This window comes from Rhineura floridana, chromosome 8 (genome assembly GCF_030035675.1).
Source record: "Rhineura floridana isolate rRhiFlo1 chromosome 8, rRhiFlo1.hap2, whole genome shotgun sequence".
Lineage (NCBI taxonomy): Eukaryota > Metazoa > Chordata > Lepidosauria > Squamata > Rhineuridae > Rhineura > Rhineura floridana.
Genome location: NC_084487.1, coordinates 4,678,517 through 4,695,569, shown reverse-complemented (window position 1 = coordinate 4,695,569; position 17,053 = coordinate 4,678,517). Strand labels below are relative to the sequence as shown.

At 44.1% G+C, this 17,053-nt stretch overlaps 1 protein-coding gene across 1 annotated transcript in view; it reads left to right on the top strand.

The window, feature by feature from the left end:
* The first annotated feature begins 6,469 nt into the window (after positions 1-6,469).
* Positions 6,470-17,053, top strand: part of UBE2H (ubiquitin conjugating enzyme E2 H) — a 67,058-nt gene continuing 56,474 nt past the window's right edge. Inside the window, 1 exon segment of the mRNA XM_061638025.1 lies at positions 6,470-6,865. Coding sequence (XP_061494009.1) covers positions 6,813-6,865 — 53 coding nt within the window. The 5' untranslated portion in view covers positions 6,470-6,812.

Here is a 17,053-nt window from a genome sequence, read left to right as displayed (position 1 = left end):
AGACTGCTGGCACTTAAAATTAAAAAGGTAGCAGAGCAGCTTTTAAACTGACTGAGGGGGGAAACCCGACAGGAGCTGAGAAAGGTCCGGTTTGGAATAAACCTCCCCCCTGGGATAAAAACCAAAGAAATGATGAAATTTTAAAAGGGGTAGGCCTAGAAGTAGGCATTGTGAGAGCAGAGGCACAGGATATAAATTCAGAAGAGCAAAATTACCACAGGCCTAACCACAAGTGCCAAAGACACTTGAAGAGAGACACTGCTTACAAGTGCCTGTACGCTAATGCTAGGAGCCTCCGAACCAAGATGGGAGAACTGGAGTGCTTGGTCTTAGAGAAGAGCATTGATATAGTGAGCATAACCGAGACCTGGTGGAATGGAGAAAACCAGTGGGATACGGTTATCCCTGGATATAAACTATATCGGAAGGACAGGGAAGGACGTATTGGTGGCGGAGTCGCTCTATACGTGAAAGAAGGCATTGATTCCAGCAAGCTCGAAACCCCAAAAGAGCCAGACTCCTCCACAGAATCGTTGTGGGTGGTGATACCGTGCCCCAGGAGGGACTTAATACTGGGAACGATCTATCGTCCCCCTGATCAAAATGCTCAGGGAGACCTTGAGATGAGATATGAAATTGAGGAAGCATCCAAACTAGGAAATGTGGTAGTAATGGGTGACTTCAACTACCCGGACATAGACTGGCTGCATATGTGTTCCAGTCATGACAAAGAAGCAAAGTTTCTAGATATTCTAAATGACTATTCCCTAGACCAGTTGGTCATGGAACCGACCAGAGGGACGGCAACCCTGGACTTAATCCTCAGTGGGGACCGGGACCTGGTGCGAGATGTAAGTGTTGTTGAACCGATTGGGAGCAGTGACCACAGTGCTATTAAATTAAACATACATGTAACTGGCCAATTGCCAAGAAAATCCAACACGGTCACATTTGACTTCAAAAGAGGAAACTTCACAAAAATGAGGGGATTGGTAAAAAGAAAGCTGAAAAACAAAGTCCAGAGGGTCACATCACTCAAAAATGCTTGGAAGTTGTTTAAAAACACTATATTAGAAGCTCAACTGGAGTGCATACGGCAGATCAGAAAAGGTACCGCCAGGGCCAAGAAGATGCCAGCATGGTTAACGAGCAAAGTCAAGGAAGCTCTTAGAGGCAAAAAGTCTTCCTTCAGAAAATGGAAGTCTTGTCCGAATGAAGAAAATAAAAAAGAACACAAACTCTGGCAAAAGAAATGCAAGAAGACAATAAGGGATGCTAAAAAAGAATTTGAGGAGCACATTGCTAAGAACATAAAAACCAACAACAAAAAATTCTATAAATACATTCAAAGCAGGAGACCATCTAGGGAGACAATTGGACCCTTGGATGATAAGGGAGTCAAAGGTGTACTAAAGAACGATAAGGAGATTGCAGAGAAGCTAAATGAATTCTTTGCATCTGTCTTCACAGTGGAAGATATAGGGCAGATCCCTGAACCTGAACTAACATTTGCAGGAAGGGATTCTGAGGAACTGAGACAAATAGTGGTAACGAGAGAGGAAGTTCTAAGCTTAATGGACAATATAAAAACTGACAAATCACCGGGCCCGGATGGCATCCACCCGAGAGTTCTCAAAGAACTCAAAGGTGAAATTGCTGATCTGCTAACTAAAATATGTAACTTGTCCCTCAGGTCCTCCTCCGTGCCTGAGGACTGGAAAGTGGCAAATGTAACGCCAATCTTCAAAAAGGGATCCAGAGGGGATCCCGGAAATTACAGGCCAGTTAGCTTAACTTCTGTCCCTGGAAAACTGGTAGAAAGTATAATTAAAGCTAGATTAACTAAGCACATAGAAGAACAAGCCTTGCTGAAGCAGAGCCAGCATGGCTTCTGCAAGGGAAAGTCCTGTCTCAGTAACCTATTAGAATTCTTTGAGAGTGTCAACAAGCATATAGATAGAGGTGATCCAGTGGACATAGTGTACTTAGACTTTCAAAAAGCGTTTGACAAGGTACCTCACCAAAGGCTTCTGAGGAAGCTTAGCAGTCATGGAATAAGAGGAGAGGTCCTCTTGTGGATAAGGAATTGGTTAAGAAGCAGAAAGTAGAGAGTAGGAATAAACGGACAGTTCTCCCAATGGAGGGCTGTAGAAAGTGGAGTCCCTCAAGGATCGGTATTGGGACCTGTACTTTTCAACTTGTTCATTAATGACCTAGAATTAGGAGTGAGCAGTGAAGTGGCCAAGTTTGCTGATGACACTAAATTGTTCAGGGTTGTTAAAACAAAAAGGGATTGCGAAGAGCTCCAAAAAGACCTCTCCAAACTGAGTGAATGGGCGGAAAAATGGCAAATGCAATTCAATATAAACAAGTGTACAATTATGCATATTGGAGCAAAAAATCTTAATTTCACATATATGCTCATGGGGTCTGAACTGGCGGTGACCGACCAGGAGAGAGACCTCGGGGTTGTAGTGGACAGCACGATGAAAATGTCGACCCAGTGTGCGGCAGCTGTGAAAAAGGCAAATTCCATGCTAGCGATAATTAGGAAAGGTATTGAAAATAAAACAGCCGATATCATAATGCCATTGTATAAATCTATGGTGCGGCCCCATTTGGAATACTGTGTACAGTTCTGGTCGCCTCATCTCAAAAAGGATATTATAGAGTTGGAAAAGGTTCAGAAGAGGGCAACCAGAATGATCAAGGGGATGGAGCGACTCCCTTGCAAGGAAAGGTTGCAGCATTTGGGGCTTTTTAGTTTAGAGAAAAGGCGGGTCAGAGGAGACATGATAGAAGTGTATAAAATTATGCATGGCATTGAGAAAGTGGATAGAGAAAAGTTCTTCTCCCTCTCTCATAATACTAGAACTCGTGGACATTCAAAGAAGCTGAATGTTGGAAGATTCAGGACAGACAAAAGGAAGTACTTCTTTACTCAGCGCATAGTTAAACTATGGAATTTGCTCCCACAAGATGCAGTAATGTCCACCAGCTTGGATGGCTTTAAAAGAAGATTAGACAAATTCATGGAGGACAGGGCTATCAATGGCTACTAGCCATGATGGCTGTGCTCTGCCACCCTAGTCAGAGGCAGCATGCTTGTGAAAACCAGTTGCCGGAAGCCTCAGGAGGGGAGAGTGTTCTTGCACTCGGGTCCTGCTTGCGGGCTTCCCCCAGGCACCTGGTTGGCCACTGTGAGAACAGGATGCTGGACTAGATGGGCCACTGGCCTGATCCAGCAGGCTCTTCTTATGTTCTTATGTTCCCAGGATACCAAATAATCCTGGGAAGTGTAGTTTGTTAAGGGTGCTGCCTGTTGTTAGGAGTAGGGTTGCCAGGTTCATGGCCTGAGACTGATCCTGTAGCTCTAGGAGAAGAGAAAGTCAGCTAAGTGCAGGTGTTCTTGCAACACTGTAATGGGAAAAACCACAAGGTGGAATTCTCCCTTCCCTCTGCACAACTTTTAAAAATACAGAAGACCTCTTGGTTGCCAGGCCCAGCCTCTAAGAGGTCTTCTGTATCTTTAAAAGTTGTGTATCGGGAAGGGAGAATTCCACCTCGTGGTTTTTCCCATTACAGTGTTACAAGAACACCGGCACTTGGCTGACTTTCTCTTCTCCTGAAGATACAGGATCAGTCTCAGGCCATGAACCTGGCAACTCTAGTTAGGAGACCCCTATTCCCCTCACAGAGTTACAATGCTCAGTACTCTTAACAAACTACAGATCCCAGGATTCTTTGGGGAAACCAAGACTGTTTAAAGTGGTATAATAGTGCTTTAAATGTATGGTGCAGATATGGTCAGATATGGCAATATAAAGCCTGTTGATTGGACATGCCTGGTATAAATACTACCAGCGGATCTGCTACTGCTGTCTGGTCAATGGAACAATAGCCTTCTGTTTGCGGTATTTCAGACTCCAGCATAAGCTGCTGATATTGTGGACTCTGAGCTGGAGAATGCATACTCCAGGTATAAATTTAGTGTACCTGGCCAAATCCACAGCCTGGTTTATACATTCAAAGCACTTTTAGTCATGGAGAATCCTAGGAATTGTAGTTTGTTAAGGGTGCTGAGAACTGTAGCTGTTAGGTAAGCACCCTTAACAAACTACAGTACCCAGGATTCTTTGGGGGACATCATGACTGATATTGTCGTGTAAGAGTCCTCTAAATGTATGGTGTGGATGTGACCCACATTTCAGGTCATGCAGGCCTGTCCAGTCTGCCTAGGTGCAAATGGAATTTGAGGAGCAGGTGCAAGCCTGCCTCAATGCAAGTGTGTCACCAACACCTTCTGTTATCGGATGTGATGATGTGCCATCACATCACATGGCACAGGAATGGGCAGAGAGGAGGATTGCAAGGAAGCTCTTCTTTGTATGAGCCATACTTCTAATAGGTTACAGGAAGTAGTTGTCATGGAATTGGAAGTGACAAGCTGCAGAACGGGCTCTGCTCATCCTGGCTTGCCTCACACAGGATGCCACTCTAGCTGCAGGCGTGGCAGGCACTGCACTCCCCAAGATCACTGGCAACTACACTCCTCTGTAGGACTGGGTGCCGATCGTGGCAAGGATGCAAGGAATGCCTTGCATTTGGGCCCCTGGAAACGTAGAGCACTAACTGCCTGGAAGGTCTCCTGCACAGGAAAACAGCAGTGCCTTACGCCCCCAAAATGGTCTCTAATTATTATTATTACTTAGTCAGTCAGTCAGTCAAATCTGCTTCCCTTAAAAGCACTCACTACAGCTAATACAACAAATTGAGATAAGCCTAATCAAAATGATAAATATATATTGTTTTTAAAGTATCCAGCCAATAACCAAAGGCAGCAATAAAATCAAATCTGTTTCAAAAAGTCTCACTTGGGTGACCTTGGGACAATCAACATCTCTCAGCCTAACCTTCCTCATATGGCTGTTGTGTGGATAAAAGGAGGACAGGGAGAGGTGTGGGGTGTGTGTGTGTGTGTGTGTGTGTGTGTGAGAGAGAGAGAGAGAGAGAGAGAGATTATATGATCAGGACATCATTAACACTTTTCCCTTGCCCCATTTCTCCAATTTAAACAGTCCCCTGTAGCTATTAGCCATGGAGGATTAGGGGACAACGACGACAGGCACTTCTTTTGTACCATTCAAATCAGAGAAACCGTACAAGGGAAAGGATTATCCCCCTTCCCACATGGTCCCATATGGTCTCATGCCATATTAAGGCCTTCCCTCTAATGTCGCTCTAAAGTCCTGCATTCCACGGCTATGGGGCAACAGCAAAGAAGGCCCTGATCTTACAAGCCCTGATCCAACCTCTCAGACAATTGGCACTTGGAGAGATCTCAAGGAATGGGGCATCTAAACAATTTCTGATAATCTGTTGGGAGTGAGTGAAGGAATACCCAAATCTCAGTTTCAGAGAATCATTACCACTCCTCCACCCCAATCCTGCCTAGCAGCCGGTCAGTGTTATGATAATGTCAGTCGACTGGTTTTAGATCACTGGTTTCTAAGTTGAGCAGTTGGCTTGGGCATCAGAAACCCTCGGCAAGATGGCCAAGCAGTCACCCCAATTCATTCAAAGGTTCTCTTGAAATTATGACTTGAAAACAATGTATTTAAAACTTTATTTTCTATTTTGAGTCAGGAGCAAAGGTAGAAATCCATGTTACCTAGCAAATGTGTGTTTCCAAATTGGTATTTTCCCTCTATTAAATTTGATTCTGGAGGCAGGCTGATCACAGAGCCTAATGTTATAAAATTTAGAGTTTCCGAGTCTGCTCTTATCCTAGACTGGAAGAGGTTTTATAAAATGGCCGGGGAAGAACACTTACACTCAGCATATGCTCAGTGGCCCTCTTGTCTCCAGTCAATCAGGACTAGTACTGAAGAAAATGACCACCCGGCTAATACATGATATATGTGAGAGAAAGGTGGGAGCAGGTACTAAAAGCAAGCTTAGGGACTGCTGCAAATTTTCTTTCTCCAGAAGCAGGTACTGGGGTTCAAGCCTGCCATTTGTGGAACCGCAGATGTGGTGTGAGGTGAAAAGCCCTCTGTGCATGTTCAGATGCACTGATAATCCAGAGCTGAGTCTTTGTATCCAGAGTACATTCTGGTGCTCAAATATGAACCGCAGTTTAGATAAATAGTTATATGACTCTAATTAGAAAAGCCACTCTGTGTGACTCAACAGGGTGGGAGGAACGGGGACTCGAACCCGTAACTGCCAGAGTGGGAGGCCAAAGGCACGCCTTCCAGCCTCAACAAGGCCTTTGCTCCTCTCCCCCACCCCCGTTCCCGACTTCGCCTCAGAGGCGGAGGACTACGATTCCCGGCATGCCGAGCGGGGAGGGAGGCCGAAGAGGGGCGGGCCCAGTGCCGCGACGCGCCTGGCGTCACTCCCGACTGCGTCCAATGAAGAGACGCCTGGGCGGTGAGGTCACTGTGGGTGACGTCAGGGGTCCAGAGAGAGGCTTCGGCATAGTCGAGGCAGCGGCCGGAGCAGGAGCAGCAATTCGGGAGCGGGAGGGCGCAGGAAGCTGAGGGGGGTCAGGAAGCTGAGCTGAGGAAAGAGACGGAGGAGAAGGAGGAGGGGGGGAAACCCGCGGGCAGGAAGAGCCGGCTCGGGAAGGGAGGGGCCGCAGAGGCGAAGAGCGAGAAGGGGGAGGCCTCCGCGCAGGCGCAGAGCCGAGTTCGGACCCCCCCACCTCCTGAAGCGCCCCCTTCCCCCCCAGCGCAAAGGGGTCCTGACAGGACAAGAGAGGCAGCTCGAGACTCCGCCCGGGAGGGGCCGCCGGCCGGGGGGGCACCATGTCCTCCCCCAGCCCAGGCAAGAGGCGGATGGACACCGACGTGGTCAAGCTGTATCCTTACCTGGAACGTGTAGGGTGGATTTTCGGGGGGGGGAAGAGGAGGAGAGAGTGGTAAAAGGGGGGCATCCCCCCTCTGGGATGTATGTGGGGTGGGACACAAATAGGAAGAACCCCCCCAACTTTTTATTATGGGGGTGGGAGGCAGCCCCCCTTGTGGAATGAGGACATAAATGAAGACTTTGTTGTAATGGGGGGGAGAGAAAGAGAGCTCTCTCCTCCCCCTCCAAGAACTGGAGCAAGCTATTGTGTAAATAGAGAGAACTTCAGTGGGGGGGATCTAGAGGAGACGTTCTCTTCTCCCCCCCTCCCCTGAAATAATGGGGTGGCAGCAGAGACTTTTGGAATGGTGGGGGGAAATATCCTCCGTTTACTGAAGATGAATGCATACTAATTGCATTGGGGAGAACAGATTAATGGATATTAATTCATTGAGGGGGGAATAGTCCTTCTCTTCTCCCCCCCCTCAAGGCTTCAACTCTAGATGACGGGGGAGGGAATAATGCACACCTGGAATTGGGGATTGTACAAAGGCTTTCTCAGAATAGACACGCCTGAGAGAAAAAGCCCCCCACCCTCTTTTTCATTAAAAAGAGAAAAGAATCATTCTTTTTTTCAGGGTTAGAAATCAGCCTTTCCCCAGTAATCTTAGGGAGGGAGAAAGGCTTGCAACTCCTGGAGAGTAGTCATTTTTTGCAGCTTCAGGTGATTTTTTTTTCTTGTTGGGCTCAAGGAAATTGGTGGGGAGGAGGAGAGAAGAGACTCACAGAGGTGAGGCACCCCAGGTTTAGACAGAGCAAAATCTGTTGTCTTCCCCCTCCCAAAAAAACCAACAGGAGACCATTGAGGGAATATCTCATTTTCAGGTTAAATGAAAGAGGCCTACAGTTTCAAGGCAGAGATACTCAACCCTGCTGGGAGAAAGAGCCCCCCCTGCCAAGAATGGAAGAGCTGTTTGAGACTTCTCAGCCTAATATTGGGGTGTGTGTGTGTGTGCGCGCATCAGGAACACATCCCTCCCCTTCCATTCCCAGACAGGGAATGGAAGATATTTTCCCTTTAGCTTTCTTCAAACAAGGTTCCATTTCCAAATGAAAATATATTTCTTCTCTTTCTCTCTCTCCCCCCAAAGAAACTTGGGGGGCACTCTCCTCTCTGGTCTAGAGAGACCTATTTCTAAAGCCAGTCTCTCTTGGGGTGATGAAGACCCCTTGTTTCCTCCCATAGATAAATCCCCCTTGTCTTCAGGAGGAATCTCAAAACATCATCTTAGACTAAAGAAAACAATGTAAGTAGTGGGGGGGTCACTTTCTCTCTCTCTCTCTGTTTCACTAATGATTGTGACCAGAGTTGAGTGCTCCCCCTTTCAGGTATTGTGACAATCCTTGAATAATAATACATCCCCCTCATGCATACACATCTTCAAATGTGCTCTCTTTCCTTTCCCCAATCACAATTAATATATGCTTATTTGTGGGTTGGGGGCAGTGGGCCAGATTTAGCCGGGGAGAGGAGCGGGTTAGTTGTTGACAGTTACAATCCAGTGATCAGCTTCTGGTGGTGTGTTACAATTTACTCAAATCTAGTTCTAGTCTTTTTTTTCCGGGAAGCTTCTGATGACAGCTTGGTGGGGGACAGACTGGGGTTTAATACAGGTTGGGGTACTAGGAGAACAACGTTAACTGAAGTGGTAATAGTGGAGAAAAAGGAATGAAGTGCCGTCAAAATCCATCACCCGTTTCCCCCCTGTTTGTGCTGCTGGTTTTGTTTATGTAACATTTCAGTGTAGATTTTTCTTTATCCCTTTCTAAAGGATCTGTTTTTGTTATCCAGATTATATTTTGTTCATGCCCCTAATAGGATGGTATATTGCTCTTGTATGCGTATTTGGAGAGTGTGAAGCTTCTGAATTACTGCAGTGAATTTGCTTATAGAATTGTTTTATTAATAGTTCTGTTTATCAGGTGGTGGTGGGGAAGGGTGGGTGGGTTGGCGTTGACACAACAAACTGAAATGCATTCAGAGATGTTTATTGAACGTGTTAACCTCCCCCAGGAGAATTTAATCGAGAAGGAATTAACTGCGTAGAAGGGTGAGAGGGTTACAGATAGCATTTAGTTTCCAGAGATAAACAAACTTGTTTAGATTAGGCCTGCTGGGGTGAAATTGTTACAGTCAATTGTTGACTGTTCACAGTCAGTTCCCAACCTCCTTCTTAACTGTCTGTGTGTACCTTTAAAAATAAAATAAAACCCTATGCTTGATAAATGTCTGCAGACCTCTTCTTTTTAAATGTTGTTTTTAACAAATAGGAAGTGGCTGGTGATTGCTCTGGAATCAAAGCTATTTTTATCCTTAGGCTTCAGTTGCATATGCATGACATATTCTCCCTCAGATACAAACTTCATTTGATGGTTAATTTTTCCTGGTTTGAGGGAAGGCTAGATAGAACTCCAGCTGTTCAACGACAAAAAAAGGAGAGATTCTCATTATATATAAATTTTGAAAAGGCAGCTGGATTATGGAGCAGTCAGGCTCACTGTGACCTAGTATATCCTTTTTCTCTGCTGCCCTCCCCCACTTTCTGTCCGCTGGTAGCTGGCATGTTGGAAGATCATAGCATTTTAGGAGACAAAAAACAGGGTGGTTGTTTTAAATTGCTTCCATTCGGCTTGTTGGTGGTGGTGTTGCTGTTTAATTTGATGGTGGATAGGAGAAAAGCAAATAGCTTGGCATTCCTCTCCAGTTCATGGTTAGCTGCTGATCTTTCTGCTCAACAAAAGAAACAAAACAGGTAACGAAAAAAGGCCCCCAACTCGGTGTTTTAAGTGAAGTAGACCAGTTTGTCCTGTGTGTGTGTGTGGGTGAGAGAGAGAGGAACCAAGAGGTCTTTTTGTTGCCTGTGGCTTCCTTGGCGCAGATCTTCATCTATACAGTCAGGCCTCTGCTACTGTGACCCAATCCTAACTCTGTTTACTTGGAAGTCCCATTGATGTCATTGTAGTGTAGTTTTGTGTTTAGGAGGGCAGCCTTAATTTCTGAACAAAGTGCGCTAGCTGGAATCTAGAGGCGGAGGGGAGACCCCAGGACTGCTTGTGGTAATTTCTGGTAGAAGAGCTACCTCTTCCCTCAGTTTCCATATGTTATATGTGATTGCTGCTTGTGATACAACCTCTCCTGCTTGTAAAGTACCTTTGCTCTGTCATCTTGATTTACAGCCGGTATCTAACTTTGAGATGGGATGGGGAATGAAGGCATCGCCCCACAGAAAGTGTGTGGAGCTGTTGACTTACTGCTCTAACAGGCTTGATGGGGTGATGGTGTAGTTCCCCCACCACCCCTCTCTCATTTTTACTCTCAACATATCTGTGGCTTGTGTACTCACACCCGTGCAACCCAAAGAGGGAGAGGTTAGTTGGCCAATGTCCTGTATTACATGGATGAGCTGTTAACATGTCTAGTTAAAAACACACACACCTCATCTTGGTAATTGCATGACAGTGATCTGAAACTCTGAGTCATTCAGTTGCTTTTTTGGACGCTTCTCTAAACATTGTGCAAACCTTCGAAAGAAATGAGAAGCTTGTGCGTGTGCTGCATTTCAACCCTTGTAGAGGAATTGCAGCTCTGGAGTTTGTTTTCCAGCTATCTTTTTGTTAAGTTCCTTTCTTGCATTGCAGAGTTACTAATGAAGGATTTATTTTTTTAATTCACTCTCAACACCTTTCCAGCCTTGCCTGGGATGCTTTTCATAGATTAATGAGATCTGGCATTAGTGACCTTAGTGTGTGATCTCTTTTAAGTTAGAAGTCTGGAGGGGTTCCTCTCTACTCCCTGCCCCCCTCCCTTTTTGTATGGCACTTGGATTCCCTCCTTGCTCCGGAAGAACCCAAGGACTGCTTGTTTTGGTAAAGTGTTTGCAGGCAAAAGGCCTCGGGCAGAGCCTGCAAGTCAGCCGATTGGCTGTTCTGTTACTACCCGGAAACTGAGGCTTGGGCGGAGCAACCCGAACAGCTGATGGAGTGTATGACAAGAGTGTGTTTATGTACAGGAGCGTGGGGGCTGGGAAGGGGGCGGCCTGTGTGGAAGGCTTTGGAGACTGAGCAGGACAATCTGCCGGGTCAAGGGTTTGCTTGGCACAGGAAAGGAAGGGAAGTGTCCTACAAGCGAAATGAGGCACTTGTCAATCCAAACTCATGTTAATCTTAGGGATATGACTGGACTATGCAGGGTGGCGACAGGCTTTGGTTTCTCTCTCTTCCCCAGTGGGTTTTCAGTAAGGTTTTTAGGCAGCAACTTAAATTAGTTTTAAGCTTGGGCTAGATGACAGTTCAGCAATTTTCTACGTTGAACTAAAAAACCTGTAGAACATAGGAGTAGTGTGTCTTAACTATCCCAGTCTGAACCTCCACTAGCACATGATTTCTTGTTTGGGCCTTGTTGACTCACTGCATTGCTCACAGGGCTGTGGAGTCGGTACCCCAGACCTTCAACTCCGACTCCTCTATTTTTCTACTGTCCAACTCCTTCATAAATGGCAAATGTATATTAACTAGTAATAACAAATTTACTGTAGTAAAATGGTAGCACAAGGCATTTCATCACCACCACGTGAATCATCAGGCTAGATTGATAGAACATAAAATATATTTATTTGATTAACATTTCTGAACAAGAAAACTTTCCTAAATTCCTATGAAAGTTTTTATTTTGGAGTCGGAGTCAGTACATTTCTACCGACTCAGACTCCCAACTCCACCCAAAATTGCTTCCGACTCCACGACTCTGACTTGGACTCCACAGCCCTGGTTGCTCACTTGTGGAGTATCAAAACTGTTAAAAGAATTGCACAACAAATGGAAAAGCGTCCACTGCATGTGTTTTTAAAAGCTCGGAAGACCGGACACTGTGCATGATGATATTCTCTCGGAATAGGGCTAACACTTCGGTGGCAATTGAGCCATGCTGTATGTGATGAGATGGAGAGTTGTGGAAGGAACTCCACAGCCTTGAACTGGCCTCGGATATGAAAACGGGGGTGAGGAACTCCGTCGGCAGCTGGGAATGTATCTGTGCTTGCAGAATTGTGCAGTGTTAGCTATAGAGAATGAAATTCCAGAAGAGTAGCCATGTTGAAGCCTATGAATAGAGAGCTTGGATGTGGATTATGAGAGGCGTGGACTCGCGTCTCATCTATCCCATTGCCTCATGGTGCAGTTTTGAAGAAGTTGCAATTTCTTAGTCTTGTAAATCTATAAGAAAAAGGGGTAAGAGCAGGCACAGTTTTGCAAGGGCAAGCAATTAATGATTGTACATGTAATGTGCTTTGTGAATCTACAAGGCTGAACAGATCATCAGTAGAGAATATAAAAGGGTGCATAAATTATTAGTTGCTACTCTTTAAAATGTTACTGTTTATTTTCATTTAACTAAATGTATACAGCACTTGATTGTAAACAGACCCTTTAAGCGATTTACAAAAAAATAGCAGGTTACTAGAGATCTTTCTGCAATGAAATCTGTATTGTGTAAGATACATTTGTGGAGTGGCATCTTTAACGTTAGGTCCTTTTTTGGAGTACATGCTACAACATTGCGATAAAATACCTGCGGCCTTGAAAAGAGAGCACAGGAAAGGGTTGGCAGTGTGAAGCCTGTGTTGACTTTAGGTGGACCCGGGAAACCTGAATTCAGACCTCACCTATGCCACAGACTTGCTTGATTGCCTTGGTCATGTCACACTCAGCTGGTCTATGAAATGGTGGTAATAATTCCCCCTAGTGTTTACATACACACTTGTGGTAGGTCAGGATGGCTGATCAACTATAATATAAGCATAAAACACAGTTTATAGTTGTGAAGCCTAATCCCTTGCTCCATCTCTTAAGGATGTCTCACTGAAGTGGGAACATAGGAAGCGGCTGTTGGTCCATTTAGTTCAGTATTGTCTAGACAAAGTGGCAAAAGCTCTGCAAGGTTTTCGGCTGGAGGCACTCCCAGTCCTGCTTGGAGATGCCAGGGGTTGAACCTGGGACCTGCTGCACGGAAAGCATGTGTTCTGCCACTGAGCTAAGGTTTTTTTCCCCCCTTCAATGAGCTTACTTCTAAGGAATTGTGCATAAGGTGCCTTGAGTGGAGTGGATGGCTGCCTCCATCATATATGAGTTTAAGAGTTTCCTAACTGGGAAAAACAGAAGGGAGTAGAAAAAGAGGAAGGCCAAACAAGAGATGGACTGATTCCATAAAGGAAGCCGATCTGAACAGGGTGGTTCATGACCGATGCTCTTGGAGGTTACTAATTCATAGGGTCGCCATAAGTCGTAGTCGACTTGGAGGCACATAACAACAACAATACAGACTGAGGCCTAGTGCTCACTGAATTGGTAAGTATGTGTCTGAGTGGTTCATTTCAGACTGGAAGTGGGGGCTTGCATGACCGGATGTTCCTAGGTACCAAAAGAAGAAGAGGAAAAATCTCTCCACATAGAAAGCTAGTATTTTAGAGAGAAGGTAGACTAGAACTCTTCTCTGTGACATGCTAGTTTTTTTTTTTGTGAAGGGAATCTTTTGTTTGGGGAGCCATATAGTCATGTGAGTCGCATCTGTAGTCTCAAGTGGTAAAATATGTAGCCCAGAAACATGTTTACTGCCCTTGTGAGAACCTAGAACAGAGTCTAGCATGATCAGTGGTTGCTGCTGCATTGCCCAAGCTTTTTGTTACATTTATATCCTGTGTTTCGCCAAGGAGCTCAAGGCAACATACAAGAGCTTCCTCATTTTATCCTCACAACAACTTTGTGAGGTAGGCTGAGCTGAGAGATGGTGGCTGACCCAAGGCCAGTGTGTGTGGATGTGAACCCAGCACTGCCTGTTGACATCAGGCAGGCACCTTTGCCATATTCTTTTTAGCACCTGCTTAAAACTTTTTTGTTTAGGCAAGCGTATCTAGGCCCATAGATGTTGATGTGTGTTAATCTTTTTAGTCTGTTGCTGTTTTAAAAATGTTTTTAATTGCTTAACTGTTTTATTGATTTTTAATTTTTTGTAAACCGGCTAGAGGTATTTACAATCAAGCAGAGTATAAATTTTGTTAAATAAAATAAACACAGATCTCCCTGTTCCTAGTCTGACATTAAAACTGCTACCTGTATTAATTAAAGCAAAAGCTTTTTGCACATCCATTTTTAACCCATACTGTGAATTGCATAAGCAAAGTATGAATATAAAATATTATGCAATACCCCCCCCAAACAACCGTGCTTAACCCCAGCATTTAACAGCTGTCCAATGCTTGCCAAACTGACAAACTCTTAGGTATGTATAGACTTGACTTATTTCCGGTTTTCAAAGCTCTCGGGGTATACACTAGGCCAGTGGTTCTTAACCTTTTCCACTGCCAGCACCCCTTGGATTTCCAAAATATGCTCTCGCACCTCCTGAAAAAATACCGTTCATTTTTAATTTTATTTTGTTTTAATGTGTGTTTTAGCCTAACTTAGTTAAGATAAATGACAGTTTTCCAAAATCTTTGGTTGGGCCTCGCACCCCTAGAAAATGTGTCTTGCACCCCAGGTTAATAACCACTGCCCTAGGCATTTAAAACAAACAACTGACTTTCTGCTTTGAAGCCAAGAGACTCTCTGTCCAGCTTCAAAGGCGGTGTTATGGTGAAGTATTGGAATGGGCAAATGAGGCAGGGGGTAGGAAAAAGTTTACTGAAAGATAACTTATCTATAACTTATTATAGGGTGGGCAACTGCGGAAACCTCCCCAGTCAGAATGCAAAGCTTGGAAACCTGGTAGAATACTTGTTTTTGCATTTTTTCTCAACTTTGGAACAGCTGCAAAGCTGGGAAGGGTGATGGTTTGGGAGTTGGTGAGGTTGGGGGAGGAGTCATTTGTGTGAAACGTCCTTTGAAGGCTTCGTCACAGTCGAGGTGTTTCAGAATTAATGTTCAGATTTTTCTCTCCCCCTCCGTCTTACGGTGCTATGGTCGACTGTGGTGACACAAGATCCTGCTCTTAACTCTCCGCCTGGGTGACTCATGCTTTGCAATCCAGTCTTTATTTTTATTTTTGCAGGAAAATAGCCATGTTAATCGGTAGCTGCAGAAAACCCCAAAGTATTCATAATGCCTGTTACAAATAACTATCATAAACACTGAAGCCTGCGTATCCCATTTTGAAAATGTTGATTTTTTAAATGAGCTGGAATTTGCATAGGTATACTTTAGAGCTACCAACCAATTAAACAAATCTTTGTTTGTCTTTTAGAACAGATCGACCTTTTGAAGCCGTTACCTGCCCAAGCAGGGATTTCTTTGGTATTTTTAATTTAAATTATTTTAAATAAATCATTTAAGTCCACTTTGCTTGGCCAAACACAAGCAAATAACATGCAATGTTTCAAATCTTAACTTTATTATCTGAGTAGTGAGGAACAGTCTCTTTACAATAATATCATAAGCATTGAACACCATTTCGCAGAGGGACAGCTCTGATTAAAAATTCATATTTTAAATCTGTGATTAATGAGTTGCGTGGTTGCTGATTAATTGCTTATGTGATATCTGCTGTGTGTAAATGATATCACCTTGTGGCTTTTAGAAATAAACTTACTAGGCTGTGCTAAGATCCGTTCTTGTGTGGAAGGGTCTGGCTTTGATTTTATATTCACTGTTTCATTGTTGCTTTGTCAATTTGATTGCATAGACTATTGAAGCTTAGTCTTGTAACAGACTTCAAAGAGTGCCACATCTACTTATAATATCATTAAAATGGTTATTTGGGGCTGGAACAGCCTAATATGAATTGGCTTAAAACAGCTTGCAACACACAGGGCCTTTGCAAGTTTTTCTTTATAGTAAGGGCATGTTTGTGTGGATCAAGCTTAATTAACCAGTAGAGCTAAAAGCAAGAATTGAATGAGTGCAATTAATGCATTAATCAGATTTCCAAGATATGAAATCCATTTTAAAAAAATGGAATAGAAAAGTCTCTGGATAGGACACCGCTCTCAAACAGTTATACACCTCAAGTTGAGTGATATTTTTTAACTTTATAAACAATATGCTTTTTGTGACCAGAAATTGTAAATTAGTCTCAAAATACATGATGCTGTAATAGTCTTTACTAGATGGGTTGAAACCTGGCTAGATCATACAGTATTTTCACTCAGCAGTTTTATTAGTGATGCATTAAGAATTAACATGCTGGGTCTGACCACTGACTGACTGGTCAGTAGGTGATAACTTTTGAGAGGATTGCATACAGGATATGATGGGTGGCATCAGACTGTTGTCATTTGGTAAGCAGAGATGTGAACACAAAATGGAAGTCATTCTTCACATCACTTGGGGCTGGAAGCTGCCTGTAATGCCTGTATTATCTTAACATCCTATCATCTCCAATGACAGTGAGAATTAGAGTTTGGATTATGTATTGTGTGGTGTGGGCATTGCTTTGTCAGAGTGAGAAAGAGGGGGCATCTTGAGGGTTTATTCTGTAGTGCTCACAAACCTGGTCACGGGAGGATGAGCGGTAGGGACTGAGCAGGTTCTGAGCTAAAGTCGTAACGCTACAGATTGTCTTGGGTGCAGCAGAATAGGAGGTGGCGCTGATAAGGACTAGTGGAAAAGTTTGGACTTGTGGAGCAGATGAATTAGCGAGCTTGCTGCTTGTAGTATGTGTTGGTATTGGAATTAAATAGCTCTGAACTGAGTCACTCGGACTTATTTCTTAAACAGATCCAGTGCACTAAAAAAACATTTAAAATAGAATTAAAGCAAAATAGTTTGTGCTAGTTCCTTCTCACCATGCTGTTCTGTTCAGAGCCCTTACACCAATTATGCTTTTGTTACAGTGTGTGGTTTGCCTTCTCTAAGCCTCTAAAGCTTTTGAAGTTGTCTGTAACATAAGCAAGCTGCCCTCTCCAAGTGGACACAGGGAGGCATTTAGGGAGCTGTTCTTTCGTAAGAGGACATCACCTAGCCTGTGAGTTAACAAGAGTTCTGGGCTAGTAGTGGGAATTATAAAAAGAGCTTTATACTAGTAAGTTTTACTCAGGTTAGATTACCTGTCTCCTGGAAGTGTTTGTATCTGTTTTCTTAGGGTCTCTGGATTGTGTTTCACTGCCTATGAAACTTTAGAGGTAACATCCTGTAAGTCCAGTAACTGATTGCA